Genomic DNA, 18,888 nt, shown 5'->3' with positions numbered 1-18,888 from the left:
ATGATGCAACCGTTACCGTTTTACCTCATTTAAATTTGTCTAAAGCAGATAAAATACACTGACTATCCAGTAATTATATAGGGGGTATACTTAAAATTGCCTGGTTAAATAAATATATACGTAAATACATATAGCTTAGTCCTGGGACTATGCAAATTTGGTTTAAAAACTGTGAGGATCATATTTCATCAAATCGTGTCTGTCCTAGAATCAGGTTTGTTCAACATTTCGTCCATATGAATTAATGTCATTACATCACACATTATGTATTTAATTGTACAGGTAATTACACAAATATTGTATAGTACATTTTTTATAACGAAGGTTTTGAGAAAGAAATTGGTCCAATCCTTATAATACATCGATGACGTTATTGGCTGAAAGTACAGTCGATAGACAACATTGGACCAATGAGTAATGTTACTGTATAATTTAACTGTCCAACCACATGATCAGAATTAAAGATTGCAGCCCGCCCAGGTTTATCAGCCAGTAGTCTTGCGGATACAACTGTCATTTACAGTGGACATGGGGACGGTAGAGAATCGCCAAATATTAGGGGATATGTTTAGCTAACTACAAATTAAGTTTTTCAAACAACATATATTTAAAGTTCTCGACAATCATGCCAAAAGAATACTTGTTTTAGTGTTCTTCAGGTAAGTTATTGCAGTAGAATTCGCCTTTTCAAGATGCAAGATAACTGCGAGATTGCTGCAAAATGAGCTCGAGCAGCATACGAGCTAAAATTAAAGGAAGTTAATCCTGTGTTTTCCAGAAGCGGATATCTTGGCGAATTTTTTCCTGAAAGTGATACGAAGCAGCAGAATGTCAGTTCCCAACAACTCGCTTCAACAACAGTCCACAGTCAGACGTAGCAATGCAGGGTCCCCCAGTTTTTCCAACAGCTGCCGTTTGCACCCCATCCGTGCTACGGTGCCCTACCAGCTCATACGTGGGGGCCAGAGCAGCCCGACACGCTCTCTGCCTCTCTCTGTTGGAGGCAACAATGGACAGACAAATAGCCGCGGGTCATCTCCCGGGTCATCTCCCCCAAGCGCGAATCTGAGTCTTGGAGTAAATTGCACTGGCGCCACGAGACAGAGACTGTCTCCTGAAAATAGGGTCTCGCACTCACCTGACCGGGGTCCAAACTCACCCGTTTGTAGAGGTAAACTATTGTTATATTATCCACTTACCACATGCTACAATATCGATGTATTCAGGACAAATGCACCATTTTGCTTGCTCTTGGTGATGGTCAAGAGATTGTAGGCCTTTTGTAATTCTTGTAATACAGTCTTTGCTATGCATTTTATAGTCTAATTCATTGTTACAATATTGATGGATTAGTGAGACTGACTGGGCCCTATTCAGTCACCTTGACAGGAATAGGGCCCTGGGTTTCTAAGGTAAGTCAAACACATGATTTGTCTTGTGCTGATTAAGGAAGCATATTATGTTTTGATTGAATATATGGCCCCAGAGTTAGACAAAAGAGGAAGTAGGCCCATACTAAGGCCTACTACTACAGTACATCACATCGCTAATAATGAAGCTTATCGTGTCCTCTCTTATACACTCCTGCTGCTTATGGACTATTGACAGAAAAGGGGAGGAGATAATTGGCAGCAAGACATGTTTAACGGTTGGTTATAAGGGGGCCGTAGACTGTGAGAATTGTTGTTGGACAAACAGGCGTATGACCTACTCCCTTTCAACTGTACGGTATTGTACACATCGGGAACATATTGTGAGCCCTATGTTATGGAGAATGGAAGTGAGCGGTGTGACATTTCATGTCTCTATTGGTTCAGCCTGAGCAGTTGTTCCTTTCAGGTGATAAGGAGATAGAGGGTGGACTGAAGGGGGAGATGGGAGACTAGAACACTCTATATCCTGTTTCTGAGACAGGCTCTCCTGTCAAATATTGATGTTTCCGCTGGTATTGAGACTGATTATATTTATCTTCCCCAACAAAAAAACTTCTGGAATAGGTGTATTTCACAGCAGTAAAATGCAAGACACACAAAGCATCCAGTTAATGTCTGCTTGCCTTTGTGAAGGTGAAATCTCTGAATACAGTTAGCTTTTTCTGTCACAGCTTGGAGACTGCGTCGAACCTGCAGTGTAACTCCAAATCTGCATCCAGGACTATGTTGTACTCACTATGCAACAAGTTTTGTTTTACTACATTGACCGTCTGCACTTTACGAGGGCAGATCATGAATCACCATGGTTTAACCAGTGACAGCCATGACGCTCCAGCTGTCTTGACGCCCTCCTACATCAGTGGAGTATAATGGCGTCCGCCTTACCTTTCCCCAAGATGGCAGCCTCCTTGTCTTTGAGCTGCATTGCGGTTATTGTAGGGTTGCTAACTCAATGTTCGGGAAAATGACATGACATGCCTTGCATTCCCTGGTCCTCAGAATGAGATGACCTTCAACCCTGAGCAGTGTCTAGTCACATATGTCGTGATGGAGACCCGCTGTTGGATGGCAGTGACCTCCCAGTCGAAACAAGGCTAGTTTGTTTCATGTGATGTCATCTGCTAGCTAGGGGTAGGAGGTGCATTGCATTGCATTGCATTGCATTGCAACAAGTGGAATTGGGATACCACTGGGAAGTGCACAGGGATGGAAATGGAAATATGTAGATGTATTGTTAGTCTTTCATTGTCAAACGGAAATATGAAGCTATTTTTATTTGACCGTTTCCTCAGAATTGCAGGCTATTTGCAGCAAACACACTGAAGGGAATTTGTGGTTTTATCTTTCGAGGCATCTGACAAATTAAGGTTAAACATTAAAGTTGACAATACATTGTGTCCTTGTCAGCCATGCAGCTTTGTGATTGGAACATTGGAGAAGTTAACTAGTGGACATCTTCCTTTCAGTCAGTCAGCGTGTTCATTCGCATCACCCATCTCATCTGAGCTCGGTGGTGGGGAAAGGGTCGCAAGGACAACGGGTCAGGGTGAAGGCAATGGAAAAGGGTGACATTCCACCACATGATCTTTAGGTTCACACTATGACATCACCCCCACACCAGGCCTTCCCAATAGTCTCAACAAAGAAACTCTCCCTCCCTGTTAAAGTGCCAGCTGTGCTGAAATGGCCTGCCTCATTGTCGCACGTCCCCAAACTGCAGAGTAAGAGTAAATTGGAAAACAAGCTTGTTGTTAAACAAGAACCCAGCTCAAAATCTGTCAACTTTGGTAGAAAGTGCACTATCTTTGAAAAGGTTGATTAGAAAATTGTGAAAGGGACCGTATGCATACTAAAAGCCAGGAAATGATCTGACTTTATTTTGCTCTTGAGAGCCTAAATTTAGCAAAGTGGAGAGACAGTGGAAAATCACTCGGGCTAAATTTTCATGCTGTGTTTGGAGAACTTTGGCTACAACAATATTGATGGAAATCCACTCCCTTTTACTCAGATAGTTTACCCTAAGTCATCGGGTTTACTTACTTAGCCAACATATTTTGGTTGATATGCTCAGACTTGGCTGATCATCTAGGCCCTAGAGCCCAGGAGGTGTGCAGTGGTATCGAAAAGGAACACTGCATATGCACTTAGACAAGGAACAGATTGAATGAAGAATGTGTACCCTGGTCACCTCCTTCACCCCCCCCCCCAGAAGCTCTTTGATATGGAAAGCCAGGAGCCCTCATTGACTTTCAACAATCACAAAGCATAATACTGCTTACTAGCCTATGATTTCACCCATTTCCTCCTTCATGTCTCCCTGCTTTAGGAAAACAGCACATTTCTGTGTTAGGGTTACTGCAGGAGGAATGTTGAGTGAATGCAGGCCATATTGCTGTTAATTGTGGTGTGGTTGTTAATGAGTTCTTATGTGGATGGTGTGTGTTTAACTACTTTGCCTGAGAGAAGGCAGCTCCCATAACATCATACCTAGCTTCAACACATCCAGATTCGTTAGGTCTAGTATATATCACTGTAGTGCACTAATAGTCTTAAGGTTAGCAATAGAGACGTTTTATGGAAACAACAAGACGTTTCGGGCCAATTGTTCAGTATGACAGTGTGGGTGTTCCTATACTGACCCTGGCTCTCCCCTCGCTCCTGTAGGAGAGAGGTCCAAACTGCAGGTGCGTAGCTCCAGTGCTATCCGTCGGACATCTTCCCTGGATGCCATTATGGGCCCGTACCTCACAGGCCAGTGGCCTCGGGACTCCCACGGACCCTACCCTTCCTGCATGAAAGACAAAGCCACACAGGTAACTGTAGGCCAAAGGACTCATAAAAGCAAATGATGCACATAATCATTTATTTAAAAGCATATGTTTTCTAAATCAAGTTTCTCTTGAAAAACACGTACTGGGTGTATTTTAACAAAAAAAAATCCTGGGTAGCAGCCCACACATCAGCACTCACTATTCTGGTCAAAGTGATTGACCGTTCCATGCAGTTTGAGAATGGGCAGATTTTTGTGGTTATGAACCCATATTGAATATGTATGATGATGGCAGGGCCATTGACCATGGGCGCACTGTCCGTTCTAATAGAATCCTTTCATGTGGCTGAATGAGCGCCGCCCAGCCTCATTTACATGGCTTCTTCCCTTTAACCGTTCATTCACCTTGGGGCTCTTTGTTTAGTCTTTGGAGGTGGTGAGTGGGCCTCCAGGTTCAAGTAGCTACATATAGAATCAACGTTCTCCTAATGATGGTGTGGACTGCTTCACTTAAACCACTTCGATTAGGAAAAGCACAAACTCCCCAAGTACAGTCACAGACTAGCTACTTCCTGTTAACAAGATCTCTCCCATTACCTCAAATCGCCTGTAACACTGCAACAGCAAAAAACCTGGGACAGAAACTCTTTGTTGTAGCACACAATCTAGAGACGGGCTCTTTTCAGAGCTGGAATGTAGCTGTCTGTGGAGGTGAAGTTGTTTGCACCTGTCCCTCAGGCGATGGTTGGGGCGAGGAGAGGAATCCCACTGCTTACCACCTGGCCCTTGTGGCTGGCCCTTCTGCCTTTGTGTGGGAGTGAGGAGCGGAGGGCTATACATATGCTAATCACTGTTCCGGGATAGATCTGTCTGCCCCAGGCCCTGTGGTTACAGAACACAGAGAATGTCTGTATGAAGATTAAACAGACACACACACACAGGCATACCCACAAGCACACACAGACAGACAGAATGCATTAGATTTAGTCTGGTCTGTGTGTGTGTGCACTAAAGACTGTCTTAATCTTTTTTAGAATTGTTTTACACAGGCAGGATGTGGACAGTCTATTATCGATGACTATCAACTCGGCATGTTTTACTTATGAGTCGTTTAAAGTCAGCAGTTATGCACTACTGCTCTTTCCTTGTTCTTCAAGAAGCTTGAATCCATAATGAGCGTTTAGTCAAAGATATTTATCCTCGTAAAAATGTTCCTCATGTTTTAGACGTGCATGATATCTGTAGATGAGAAGACCTACAAGGTCACAGAACCAGAACGTAATGCCCCCATCAACTCAAATCAGACCAAATGATAGCAGTGGCATTCTATACTCTTACCTCAGTATGTAAACTATATACTCTTACCTCAGCATGTAAACTAAACAAACTAACTTCAATTCCATTGTAAATCCATTGACGTTCAATATCCCTGCTGGGAAATCAAATAGGATTTGAAGTGGGGTGAGAGTCATTTAACATGAGCTGTAGACTATGTGAAAGTAAAGTACCCTACCTTTATCTCACCAGAGCATTCTGGCACGACACCTGGCAAACAACCCCACAAAACACACAAGGCAGGCTGGGAAGTGCAAAAACTAAGTTGATAAAACACACAAGGCAGGCCGGGAAGTGCAAAAACTAAGTTGATAAAACACACAAGGCAGGCCGGGAAGTGCAAAAACTAAGTCGATAAAACACACAAGGCAGGCCGGGAAGTGCAAAAACTAATTCGATAAAACACACAAGGCAGGCTGGGAAGTGCAAAAACTAAGTCGATAAAACACACAAGGCAGGCCGGGAAGTGCAAAAACTAAGTCGATAAAACACACAAGGCAAAGTGCAAAAACACACACAAGGCAGGCCGGGAAGTGCAAAAACTAAGTTGATAAAACACACAAGGCAGGCCGGGAAGTGCAAAAACTAAGTCGATAAAACACACAAGGCAGGCCGGGAAGTGCAAAAACTAATTAAAACACACAAGATAAAAAAACACATAAAACACAGGCAGGCCGGGAAGTGCAAAAACTAAGTCGATAAAACACACAAGGCAGGCTGGGAAGTGCAAAAACTAATTCGATAAAACACACAAGGCAGGCTGGGAAGTGCAAAAACTAAGTCGATAAAACACACAAGGCAGGCCGGGAAAAAACACACAAGGCAGGCCGGGAAGTGCAAAAACTAATTCGATAAAACACACAAGGCAGGCTGGGAAGTGCAAAAACTAAGTCGATAAAACACACAAGGCAGGCTGGGAAGTGCAAAAACTAAGTCGATAAAACACACAAGGCAGGCCGGGAAGTGCAAAAACTAAGTCGATAAAACACACAAGGCAGGCTGGGAAGTGCAAAAACTAAGTCGATAAAACACACAAAAAACTAAGGCAGGCCAAGGCAGAGTGCAAAAACTAAGATAAAACACACAAGGCAGGCCGGGAAGTGCAAAACTAAGTCGATAAAACACACAAGGCAGGCCGGGAAGTGTAAAAACTAAAATAAAACACACAAGGCAGGCCGGGAAGTGCAAAAACGGCAGGCCGATAAAACACACAAGGCAGGCCGGGCAGTGCAAAAACTAATTCGATAAAACACACAAGGCAGGCCGGGAAGTGTAAAAACTAAGTCGATAAAACACACAAGGCAGGCCGGGAAGTGCAAAAACGAAGTCGATAAAACACACAAGGCAGGCCGGGAAGTGTAAAAACTAAGTCGATTAAACACACAAGGCAGGCCGGGAAGTGCAAAAACGAAGTCGATAAAACACACAAGGCAGGCCGGGAAGTGTAAAAACTAAGTCGATAAAACACACAAGGCAGGCCGGGAAGTGTAAAAACTAAGTCGATAAAACACACAAGGCAGGCCGGGAAGTGTAAAAACTAAGTCGATAAAACACACAAGGCAGGCCGGGAAGTGTAAAAACTAAGTCGATAAAACACACAAGGCAGGCCGGGAAGTGTAAAAACTAAGTCGATAAAACACACAAGGCAGGCCGGGAAGTGTAAAAACTAAGTCGATAAAACACACAAGGCAGGCCGGGAAGTGTAAAAACTAAGTCGATAAAACACACAAGGCAGGCCGGGAAGTGTAAAAACTAAGTCGATAAAACACACAAGGCAGGCCGGGAAGTGTAAAAACTAAGTCGATAAAACACACAAGAGGCTTGAGGGAAACAACGCTGGGCGCTCTGTGAACAGACACTTCATTTGTTACAAAAAATAAACATTTAAATTGTTATTACAATGATGATGGAGATAAGTAGCCTATGGTGTAAGCATTGCTATGTTCTTGTACCCTTCAAACTATTTGCTGAAGAGTTTAGTAGTACTGGAGAACTAGGCTACAAGTTAATAATACCAATATTACTTAACATCTCAATATACGTTTTTGCAAAGTTTGCACTTAGCATTGGAAACTTTCCTTTCACTATTCATTCAGCCCTCAATGTTTGGCTCTAGTATCAAACACCACAGCAATACCATAGCCATGTTCAAAATGTTACTCTAAACGCTAGCACATCTGCCATCCAGCATAGTGGCCTCTTTATTGGCGCACAAGCACCCGTTTAAACCGGTTGTCCTTTCTGAAGAGCAATGTGCCAGTAGCCATAATGCATCACTAGTTCATATTGCATATCATAGAGTGGGTCTTTTGTGTAACGTTGTGCGTTATAGAGGATGTTTTGTTTTTCGACAAGGGTCAAACGTAAGGCAGTACGAGGACACTGACATTTAAGATGCTTCACTCTACTGTACTGACCACGACTCCTTGGAGGACCAATGTCACTGTTGATATGCATAATGGAGGGGAAGTGCATCATGGTTGCAAACATGCTTTTGAAACATCCTGTTTCTTTTTTGCATGTATTTTACATATGTTAACCGCTTCGTTATTTATGTAAAGGTTGCATTCTTGTAGACACTAGAGCACTTTTCTCTATCTGCTGTAGTGGAGAAAGAGCAGCCATTTCCCACAGACTTACCAGCTAGTAGTTAGTATGTAGTTTGTCAGTCACCAACCACAAAGTAGCCTTTGGCAATCTGTCCTAATGTGGATTGTCAGTAAAACTGTGAGGATACAACTTTAAGTAGTAGCTATCACACATATTATTACTCTTTTGTGCCTGCATCCATCTTTATCCCGCAAAGACAATTTTTGACTTGTTTGATTGATTCCAAATGTGTGCATCTCTGGCGAAGGCACAGGGGTGATGATTGATTTCTCCCACCTCTCTCTCGTCTGTTCATCACAGTGAATTCCGGAGTCTTGTCTCTCAGTCCTGAATTCCATACAAATGATGGGGATTGATGTGGGTCTATTTGTTTATCCACTGCTTAGAGTATGCATATTTAAATGTGTGTGCGTGTGTGTTTCAGACTCCTGGTCTGTGGATGGAGGAGGGAGGAGGGGAGCAGGGAAGCCCACACCAGCGGTCAGCCTCCTGGGGTAGTGCAGACCATCTGAAAGAGGTAGGTGCCACACTCAACCTTCCTAGCATATATAGCCTAGCCTACACACTCTCTGCATGACCTATGTCCCTAGCCAAAACAACTGTAAGGAGCGCTATCCCATTATTTGTAATTCAATACTGTAACCGATGTCAACACCATAACTCTCTGAGGAGTTTAATGTTAGACCAAAATAACTGGTCTGTCACAAACCAACCAGCGAGAGTTATATTGTTGACATTATTGGATCTGCGCTGTATGTGTATAATCAAATATTGTTGTCAGGGCTTTGAGGTTCAGCCATTACTTGAGATGTGTTTTATTTGTCAGGATATGAGGTTCAGTTAAATATTATTCTCCTGAAGGTCGGTTTCCGTGCGCGTAGCCTGGCTGAGTTAGTGGCTAGTTGGAGACCACATTGAGCTATTAGTTCTCTAGCGCTTCCAGACCACAGTCTTTATTTAACCTTCCTTTCCCTCTGTAGTCTAGTCCGTCACATCTCGTTGGGCCTGGTTGTTTTGAGAGGGGGAGCAGGCACCGAACTTGTCTGCAGGGTGTAACAACCATATCATTTCTCTCTCAGCTTGGCCCTGTTGATACTCTAGTGACAAGGATGAGCCTTATCTGTCTCCATAAAGGCCTAGTCCTCCTGCAAACAACACATAAGTGTGTTAGTCTGCTGGCTTTTGCTCAAGAGCAATACAGCAAAACAATGGTTTTGAGCCTTTTGAAATGGGCTGACTTACATAAGATAGGCTTGTTGTTAGATGAGCGATAAACACTAAATGGATGGAATGTTCTCTCACTATGTTGAGATGTTTCTTTTTGTTCTTGACATGATTATGCTGATATGCTACTGTACTGTATGTACATGTGGTAACATATAGCAACATATAGTACAAGTTTATCCAAGTCGCCCGTTGTAGCATATAAAAGTAGCAATGGGTACATTTGGATTTGACATGTAGTCTTACATACATATTTTAGCTGACCCAGTCATGTATAGCCAAAGGACAAATCTTCCCACCCAACGGTGAGTGATACAATACAGTAGAGATGGGGGACTCAATACAGGAAGAAGGGGTATTAAAGTCTTACCCTACAAGGTCTGGATTTTTCTGTTCTACCTGATAATGAATTGCACCCATCTAATGTGACAGGTCTAAATAAGTCCCTGATTAGAGGGGGGGGGGGGACGACGACACACACCGTGGAGCTGTTTTCCAAGTGTTTCAAGGCAGTAGAGTATTGCAATATTGTTTTGGTCGATTTTATATCGATACCGTTGACTCGGAAGTATTGATTTAAAAAAATCTAAAATACAAGATAGCGTTAGCTAGTGCTAGTCAGGTGTTCCTGCGCCAAAACTCTGGTATTTATCATCCTATAGCTAGTTCTTCATCTTTTACATTTTTTTTAATGGTGAGCCAACATGTTTTGAGCACTTTTACCTCCAAAACTCATTTTGTCATGGTTTTCTCTTATCTGTCTGCAGCAGACATATAGTGAGCAATATGTTTGGAATATGTTCATTTTTTTTCAGCGCAATAAAATCGCAGTATCCAATCGTAATACATATAGAGTCATGATGCATATAGAATCGCAATACATATCGTATCGCTCACCTAAGTATCGTGATAATATCATATTGTGAGGTGCAGCCCTTTAATACACTGAGCTTTACATTGCCTTGTTCGTTCTCATCTTCAGAAACCTGATATGGATTGCCTTGGCACTATTGCCTCCTATTATGTTGTAACGGCATTCATTAGAAGAAGGTGAGGACCAAGGTGCAGCGTGGTACGTGTTCATATTGTTTAATAGTAATAGAACACTGAAAATACAAAAAAAAAAAGAAGTGAACGAAACCGAAACACTTGTCTGGTGCAGATACAAACACTCAACAGAAAACAACTACCCACAAACATCAGGTGGGAAAAGGCTACCTAAGTATGGTTCTCAATCAGAGACAACGATAGACATCTGCCTCTGATTGGGAACCATACCAGGCCAAACACATAGAACAACAACAACAGAATGCCCACCCCAACTCACGCCCCGACCAAACCAAAATAGAGACATTATAGAAGGAACTAAGGTCAGGGCGTGGCATATGTACTCTCAAACCAAGTCAATCCAGACAAACCACACTGTACCCTTCTATAATAACCACTGGGAATGACATGGTACTGTTAAAAAATAACCTATATGGGTGACATGGTGCTGTTATAAAATAACCTATATGGGTGACATGGTGCTGTTATAAAATAACCTATATGGGTGACATGGTGCTGTTATAAAATAACCTGTATGGGTGACATGGTGCTGTTGTAAAATAACCTATATGGGTGACATGGTGCTGTTATAAAATAACCTATATGGGTGACATGGTGCTGTTATAAAATAACCTATATGGGTGACATGGTGCTGTTGTAAAATAACCTATATGGGTGACATGGTGCTGTTGTAAAATAACCTCTGTATGATGACATGGTACTGTACTATAATAACCTGTATGGATGACATGGTACTGTACTATAATAACCTGTATGGATGACGTGGTACTGTACTATAACAACCTGTATGGATGACATGGTACTGTAACCTCTGATGACATGGCACTGTGCTATAATAACCTATATGGATGACGTGGTTCTGTACTATAATAACCTCTATGGATGGCTCAGTACTGTACTATAACAACCTCTATGATGACATGGTACTGTACTATAATAACCTATATGGATGACGTGGTACTGTACTATAATAACCTGTATGGATGACGTGGTACTGTACTATAACAACCTGTATGGATGACATGGTACTGTAACCTCTGATGACATGGCACTGTGCTATAATAACCTATATGGATGACGTGGTACTGTACTATAATAACCTATATGGATGACATGGTACTGTAACCTCTGATGACATGGCACTGTGCTATAATAACCTATATGGATGACATGGTACTATAATAACCTATATGGATGACGTGGTACTGTACTATAATAACCTGTATGGATGACATGGCACTGCTATAATAACCTATATGGATGACATGGTACTGTACTATAATAACCTATATGGATGACTTGCAAGGAAGTGCATCCTATAGAGTAGACATACTCTTTCTGTGTACTGTATATCCAGGATTATAAGATCAGCATTAAAAGACCTCACCTTAGTCTGCGTTCTACAACTGATTATGTTATGATTATATAACCAGTACAGAAACATAATAAACTTTTGACTTCACTTATGTTTGATCGTAGCTATATCCATAAAAGCCCTCTCTACAGATTTAAAAAAAGAAAATCATTCTGAATCTGTGGACAAATCACTCTGAATGCTGAAGAAATGCTGTTCTGAGGAAAACAACAAAAAACAATGGAAATCCGAGGAAGCTCAGTGCCACTCCGCTGTGCATTGTGGCACAACTTCCACATCGTGCATTATTTTCCATTGAAAGCATTGCTCCTCGTTGATTATCCCTTATGTATTGCTTTGTACCTTTTTATAAATGCATATTTTATTGAATTATACCTCAAATATAGCTTGGTGGTCCAGTGTATTTGTGCTTTAGCCAACTCATCTCTGCCATGTATGGCATGAAACAATAGAAGTGTTGGCTACACAGCACATGCAGTATGTGACCACCAGGCTACCTTGAATGTCCATTGTGAACCATTCATTTTCTCTGAGGTAAACCCCCTGTCTTTCTCCAGCAGATTGCTAAACTCAGGCTGCAGCTCCAGCGCAGTAAACAGGTCAGCCGCCAGAGCAAAGACAGAGATCAGCAGCTGGGACTACACACCAGCTCGACAGGCCATCCCCAGGTGAGTTACACCCTACTGCTGCCTCCCTGGGTCTGCCATCAAGATCACAGGTCATGATAGCATGGAACTAGTATGGTGTCTGCACCAATGCTATATTCACAGTGGGAGTGTCACTGTACCATGTACAACCTTAAATAAGTCCAGTACTTATTAAGGATAATACTTGATTGTAAATGTATAGACTAGGATTTTGGTAGCCTGGGTGCCAGGCTATTTCGGCTTCAGGCAACATGTCCTTCCAAAACAACAACGTGGCTTTCCTGTAGTGAAGAATTGTTCAGGCATGTTTCCTGTCATATGAATGTGGTCAGACTACTTTTATTTATATATATATATATATATATATGATTTAAAGAGCTGTAGTTCACTAGTCCCTATTCTGACCAGAGGAAGAGGAGGAGACATGTCTGGGCATGCCCAGTTCCCAGTACTCTCTGTGTTTGTGGTTCATTCATTAACGGATCTTGAGCAACTGTAAACAAAGCACTGGGGAAAAGAACATAAACTAACTTTGGCATGGTATGACTTTCACCTGTGGTAGATCAGCCTGTATTATTTTTGACCTCACTTTAATGTAATTTAACTTCAAATTTACCCTCGCATAAATCACATTTTATAGCGATATCATACACTGAAATACTGGGGAGAGCATACAATTGACGAGATGTCTGTTTAAAATGATCATAGAAAAGCTACAAAACATTTCTACCACCACCCTTGGTTTGCCATGTTTCCCAGAATAAGGTGGTTTCCAAAGCCCTGTTGAACATCCCAGTGCCAAAGTCCCTCATATCGAGAGTGCCTAGCAGCGTGGAGGGCATCAACCACGAGCTGGAGAATGTGTTCATCAGAGAGGACTGGAAGCAGGGAATACAGGTGGGAACACACACACACACTATATTCTCACTCGCACTGATTTAAATTGCTGAGAGTTGAGTAGAGCTGTAAATTGTGTGTGAAGTAGGGCAGTAAACCTTGACAGGTTAGTGAAATGGCACTCCCTCAAGCGTGTGCATGAGTGCCCGCACGCACACACACACGCACGCACACACACATATTTACGACCTGCAGCGCAGCAAGTCTTCTTCTGCTCAGAATCAGCTGTACTCTACAGCACAAGCAGAAGGGCTCTGAACATTTTCATACTGTATCATGCATTATCATCTGCACTGGTATTCGCTTTTCTGCTTGTCATTCAAATACGTCCACACATGCTGGAGTTTACATGCAGTGTGATAATATTGAAATAAAGTGAATGCATTGAATTGACTCATGTATGATGATCAATAACATAGTGAATTATATAGTGCCCTGATGTGGTTCTTGCACTCCTCGCATCCCTTCATCCTTCCCTCCATCTCCACCTCTGACCTCTCAGGCTTTGGACGTGTTGGACGGCCGCCGCGCCCCGTTTCAGCCACATCGCTACGGCAATGGCGGTGACACACGTGACACGGACACCCAGGCCCCCTCTAGTGGCAGTTCCAGCCCCTGGCCCTTCACCCCTGACCCCCTCAACTCCCCAGAAGGCAGCCCCTGCTCTACAGAAGAGCTTGACAAAGGTACTCCATTCAGATGTATTTTCTGGCTTGCATGATCTATTACTATAGTTCAATGCACACATTCCACAGTCTCCAGCCATTGCATGTCTCAGGAACATAGTTGAGCGATTGGAAATCCCGCTCACCACTCCAATGCTCCATGTCCTTTCCTACTGCTCTGTAAAGAAAACCGCTCTACGCTCACAGGAGAAAAAGTCCTGCTCCAAATTCACCTCATTCATCAAAATCACAATTTAACCAACACCCATCTATTTTTGTGAATAACTGGACCTACCAGTTGTTTTTTAAGTATTGAATAAGGATTTGAATGTTAAACAGCATAAACAGCAAATACTGTTAAACAGCAAACACTCTAAATAGACCAGGAGCCTAAGAAGGAACAAATGATTTACGCTATATTATTTCAAGGCTATAGCCTACATTGTGAAGCATTTGCGAATTCGACACAATAGGCTGGTAGGGACATAAAGCGAGCAGCATTTAAACAACATTTAGTTGTATTCAATCATTATAGTCTATAAATTGCGCATTTAGGCTTTGAATTAAATACAAATTCAACGAAAAATGACTTGTTAGTGCCTTTGAATATATTTTTAGCAGGCTCATGTGATGGTGCCTGTGGACAGCCAGCAGTGGAGAATATCCTCTCCACACTTGCAGAGCCACTGGGGATGCTAAAAACACTTCATGCCACTCTTGCCAGGCTGGGTAGAGATGCAGAGTTGTTTTTTAATTTCTTTTTATAGGTAAGCCTAAACGTTTTTAGGCAAAATAACCCAATCAAAACGGAAAGCTCCTTGAAAGTTGGAATATGCCAGGCCTATTGGGATAAAAATCAATGATGACCTATTGTATAGATAATAGAACAAAAATGAACAAAACGTTTAAGAGATCGGATTTTTAGTTTATAAATACTTTCTATAATGACGCACTTACCCACCTCATTCCTTTCTTTTAGCATGTGCACGTAGTAAGTATCCCATCATACTTTTGGGATAAGTGTCTTTTCAGATTCCACAATCATTGTAGACACTATCACCACACTCCCTCTCTTGCTATTGGTCCTCATCTTTGTAAGTCACCTTGATTTAGCACCTGTGTGTTTTATCAGTTTCTTTATGAAAATATTTAGTGAACTCCATAACAGTAGCTAAAGCAAGTGGCTATTAGCAGCACACAAGTAGACTACAAATGCATGCTGGGGCGGGCATGCCCTGAGCTCCTGAAGGGATCTCTACTGGGGCGAAATTGGAGTGGGCGAGATGGCCAGCATTTGGGAATCTTGCCCCACGTTCCAATCAAATTGGGCAGGCTCCGCTCCCATCCTCTGTTCAGGAGTCTAGTGATCAGGATTTGCTTAATGATAAATGGCTTACGCTGTATTAATACTGTGCGGTATTATGTGAATCACCTCATTGTCTTCTACAGGCAACAGCTCTCTAACACACGTTCCTTTATAGGAACATAAGATCACCACACTGACCTGCTTATATGTTTCATTCTGTTTTCAGACAGTGGCTGCAGCTCTCCCCTTCCCAAGTTTGCCACCTCTCCCAAACCCAACAACAGCTACATGTTCAAACGGGAGCCTCCGGAGGGGTGTGAGAGGGTCAAAGTGTTTGAAGAGATGGTGTAAGTCTTCACTATGTTGAGGGGTGTTTCTAATTCGAATGCTTCTCAACTTCATAGTGTTACATGTTTTAGTTTATTTTTTAAATTGGTCTGATAGTGTATGTCCTTGTGCCACTGTACATATGTAGGATCTTCATTTAGTTCTCCTGCAACGGCACAATCAAATTAAGATCCTACATCTGTAGGACTCTCTCACTATAGGTGTTTCAAATACACACTTTGGTATGTGATGAAAAAAGATGAAGACATTCTCCCTCACTTTTCCTCCCCAGGTCTGGTGTCTCCAAAGGCTTCCCTCTTTTTTCATGCCCAGACAAAAACAAGGTGAACTTCATCCCCAGGGGCTCCGCCTTCTGTCCCGTCAAACTCCTCTGCTCCTCCCACTTCACCACAACCTCGTCCAGCCCTGGTCTCCATGGAAAAGGCAGCACATGGCCCGACGACGCCATGACACCCAGTAGTTCCACTACTCTGGCCTCCACTAACTGGAGCTCGTCTATAGCGACAGACATGGTCAGTAGCTCAGACACAGGCGTAGGCATTGACACAAGCACAGGTAACAGCACAGACAGTCTGAGCCCAGATACAGGCCCTAACACAGACGAACCGACAAGCACAGCTGTTGTCCCAGACGGCCTGTCTACAGATCCCTGCTCCACTACACACATCCTTCTTACCAGCTAGTTCTCAGGTACAGTCCAGCTACTGAGCATTAGCCTGGTCCCAGATCAGTTTGAGCTATCCTGCTAACTCCTAGGGTCGCAATGACCATAGAAGGTGGCAAAACAGCACAACAGATCTGGGACCAGGCTAGCTGAGAATGCCTCTAGCTGAGTATAGCTCTTTAACACAACATTAGCCAGCAAGGAGGGCATATCCTTACTAACCTAGCCTTCTCTTCTGAAAGGTGTGGCAGGCAATATCTTCCAGAAAGACTTGTTTTCTATTCCAAGGGTAGATTCAATTGTTTCATATATTGTGTTCTGTAGCAATCAGCTTTATCAAAATCTATTCAAGAAGTTGAGAAAAAAAATAAGGGAAATAAGACCAATCAATGGGCAAGACAAAAACATGTATTTTATTGAATTTTGAAAATGTTTATCTAACCAGCTTATTTAGCTGTTCTGTGTTGCTAGCCAATATTACAGCATGGATAAGCTTTTTAATATAAAATATAATGTCTGTTTATATTGAAAACCCTATTGGGATGTCCTACAGTTATAATACAATGCTCCACCTTTCCCTGAATGTTTACACTTATTTCAGGTTTCAATCCAGTTTATGTAAACGCATGACACAAATCTGAAGAAAGACTATCTGAAAGTGACCACACAGCCAGCTACAAAGCACAGTGTCCCCACATAGCCTTGTTTCAGGTCCCCTGAATAGCCAATGAACTCAGGTCATTTGGAATGTACTACTACTCAAGCATGAACTTTGACGTTGCCTTTTATGGTTCATTCATGACATTACTCCAAAGACATTCCATAGTCTTTATACAAGTGCTGATTCTAATCTTTCAACACAACATATTAAAGGATTGCCATCGATAGAAATGATAACTTGGTGCACGGGAATCTGTCAAGTGCTTAAGAGACATTCCAGAGGTTATTATATTGTAGCTCCAAGATATCAGCAGTATTGTCTTTCACAGCCTGTTCAACCTCCCTAGTGATGAAATTGATTAAATATGAGCTATGACGTTTAACCAATAAAATTGATCAAAATAAGGCCTAGATTCAAGCGGATTAAGTGTTAACCAGCGGTGCTTTGAGTTTTGCCGGTGTCAGTTGTTACTGCGTTGAAGTTGTCAAATCAGTATACAGCTGCTTCTGTGATCATTGCCACACCTGTCCCTCTGGCGTTAGAAGTTCAGAAAGAGAAAGTGTAGGCTATATAGAAATAATGACGCTCTAATTGAAAATCATTCAATAAAATAATGAGGAATTCTATCAGCCTAATCGAGGTATAGATTACGTCTCACATTCCAGTGTTCGAACTTGTAAACAAGGCTACATGGGATTTCTCGTAATGCTTCTGCCATTGGCTTCTTGGAATGTCCACTTCGGGTATAATGCCACTGCGGGTGTTGGCCAGTGCGCGTCTGATAGAATCTAGCCCAAAACATTTCTTTCAGCATCAACAAAAAAAAGAAATTAGCAAGAAACCAAAGCCAAAAGTTACTTTTTTTTTTAATACGAAATAGATAAGCAATCAACAAACACTAATAATTCTGTTATATTCAGAATTAACATTGAGGCACTTAATTCCAGGCGTGATAATAATCACTATATAATATTACAGTACTATATAAAATGTAAAGCAAATCAACTATGAGTATCCTAGTGTTTGATTTGACGTTCAATATGGAGTAAAATGTTTCATGAAACTGTACAAGGGCTGCATTCAATCCTTGTCGCGGATGTACCGCGGGAATTATTGCCTTTAAATTTAAATCGAGCTATAACGTGGACCTCCCCCGATACTTCTACGATACGGATTGAATCCATTCCCTAATTGTATCTTCAGTACATTACGTTAAAACCCCTTGGCAATAATATAAAAAAATTATCACAGTATTTTAAATAAAGGTAAAATTAAATTTAAGTAAAAACAGACAACCATTTGCAAAATGAACACAAACATATGCAACACAATCCTCCCAAACCTAGATGTATATTTTGTCGGTAAAGATGACCGATGACTAGTTTGAAATTATACTAACATTTTCAAAGTTCAGCAAGGCTTGCCATGTTCGGCACTAATATTTCATGCCTGTGTATTTCATGTTTTTTATGTAGACCTTGTGTTTTTACAATAAAGAAAGCAATAAAAAACACTTGTCTATTTTTTAAAGCACAAGCTTCATATTATTTTAGATGTATTAGAACCGCTTCCTCTTATTAAGCCCAGGCTTCCAACAAGACAGGATTTTGGAAGGCTATGGCCAAGCGAGACTAGGCGCTAGATTCGGTCCTTATTGCCAAAGTTCAGAGCTATAGCACAAATGTAATTTAACGGCAACATTCCTGCGTTCGGAGACTGCATTCACGGTAAACGCTGCATATGTCATCTCAATCTGACATTTTACTTCAAAGGGTGCTATAGTGCTGAACTTCGGCGTTACGGATTTAATCGAGCCCTAGAACCCCTTAACCTGGCTTATTAGTTCAGTTTCATGGTTCAGAGGAAGCCTACATACAGTGACAGC

The 18,888-nt window shown here is 41.9% G+C and overlaps 1 protein-coding gene across 3 annotated transcripts; it reads left to right on the top strand.

The window, feature by feature from the left end:
- Positions 1–494: 494 nt before the first annotated feature.
- LOC118367428 (glucocorticoid-induced transcript 1 protein-like) lies at positions 495–18,527 on the top strand. 3 transcript variants are annotated; one of them, XM_035750900.1, is made up of 9 exons: positions 498–659; positions 779–1,171; positions 4,098–4,246; positions 8,573–8,665; positions 12,373–12,483; positions 13,222–13,359; positions 13,862–14,045; positions 15,557–15,677; positions 15,950–18,527. In XM_035750900.1, exons 2-9 carry the CDS (start codon positions 829–831, stop codon positions 16,359–16,361), a joined length of 1,551 nt encoding a protein of 516 aa, XP_035606793.1. In that variant the 5' UTR covers positions 498–659; positions 779–828; the 3' UTR covers positions 16,362–18,527. The 3 variants fall into 3 exon arrangements, with proteins under 3 accessions (XP_035606794.1, XP_035606792.1, XP_035606793.1); XM_035750901.2 differs by having other exon boundaries at positions 495–1,171; positions 12,376–12,483; XM_035750899.2 differs by having other exon boundaries at positions 495–1,171.
- Positions 18,528–18,888: the final 361 nt, after the last annotated feature.

Source organism: Oncorhynchus keta, chromosome 34, assembly GCF_023373465.1.
Source record: "Oncorhynchus keta strain PuntledgeMale-10-30-2019 chromosome 34, Oket_V2, whole genome shotgun sequence".
NCBI lineage: Eukaryota > Metazoa > Chordata > Actinopteri > Salmoniformes > Salmonidae > Oncorhynchus > Oncorhynchus keta.
The sequence above is the reverse complement of the archived record's forward strand: the minus strand, read 5'-3'. Positions and strand labels throughout refer to the sequence as shown.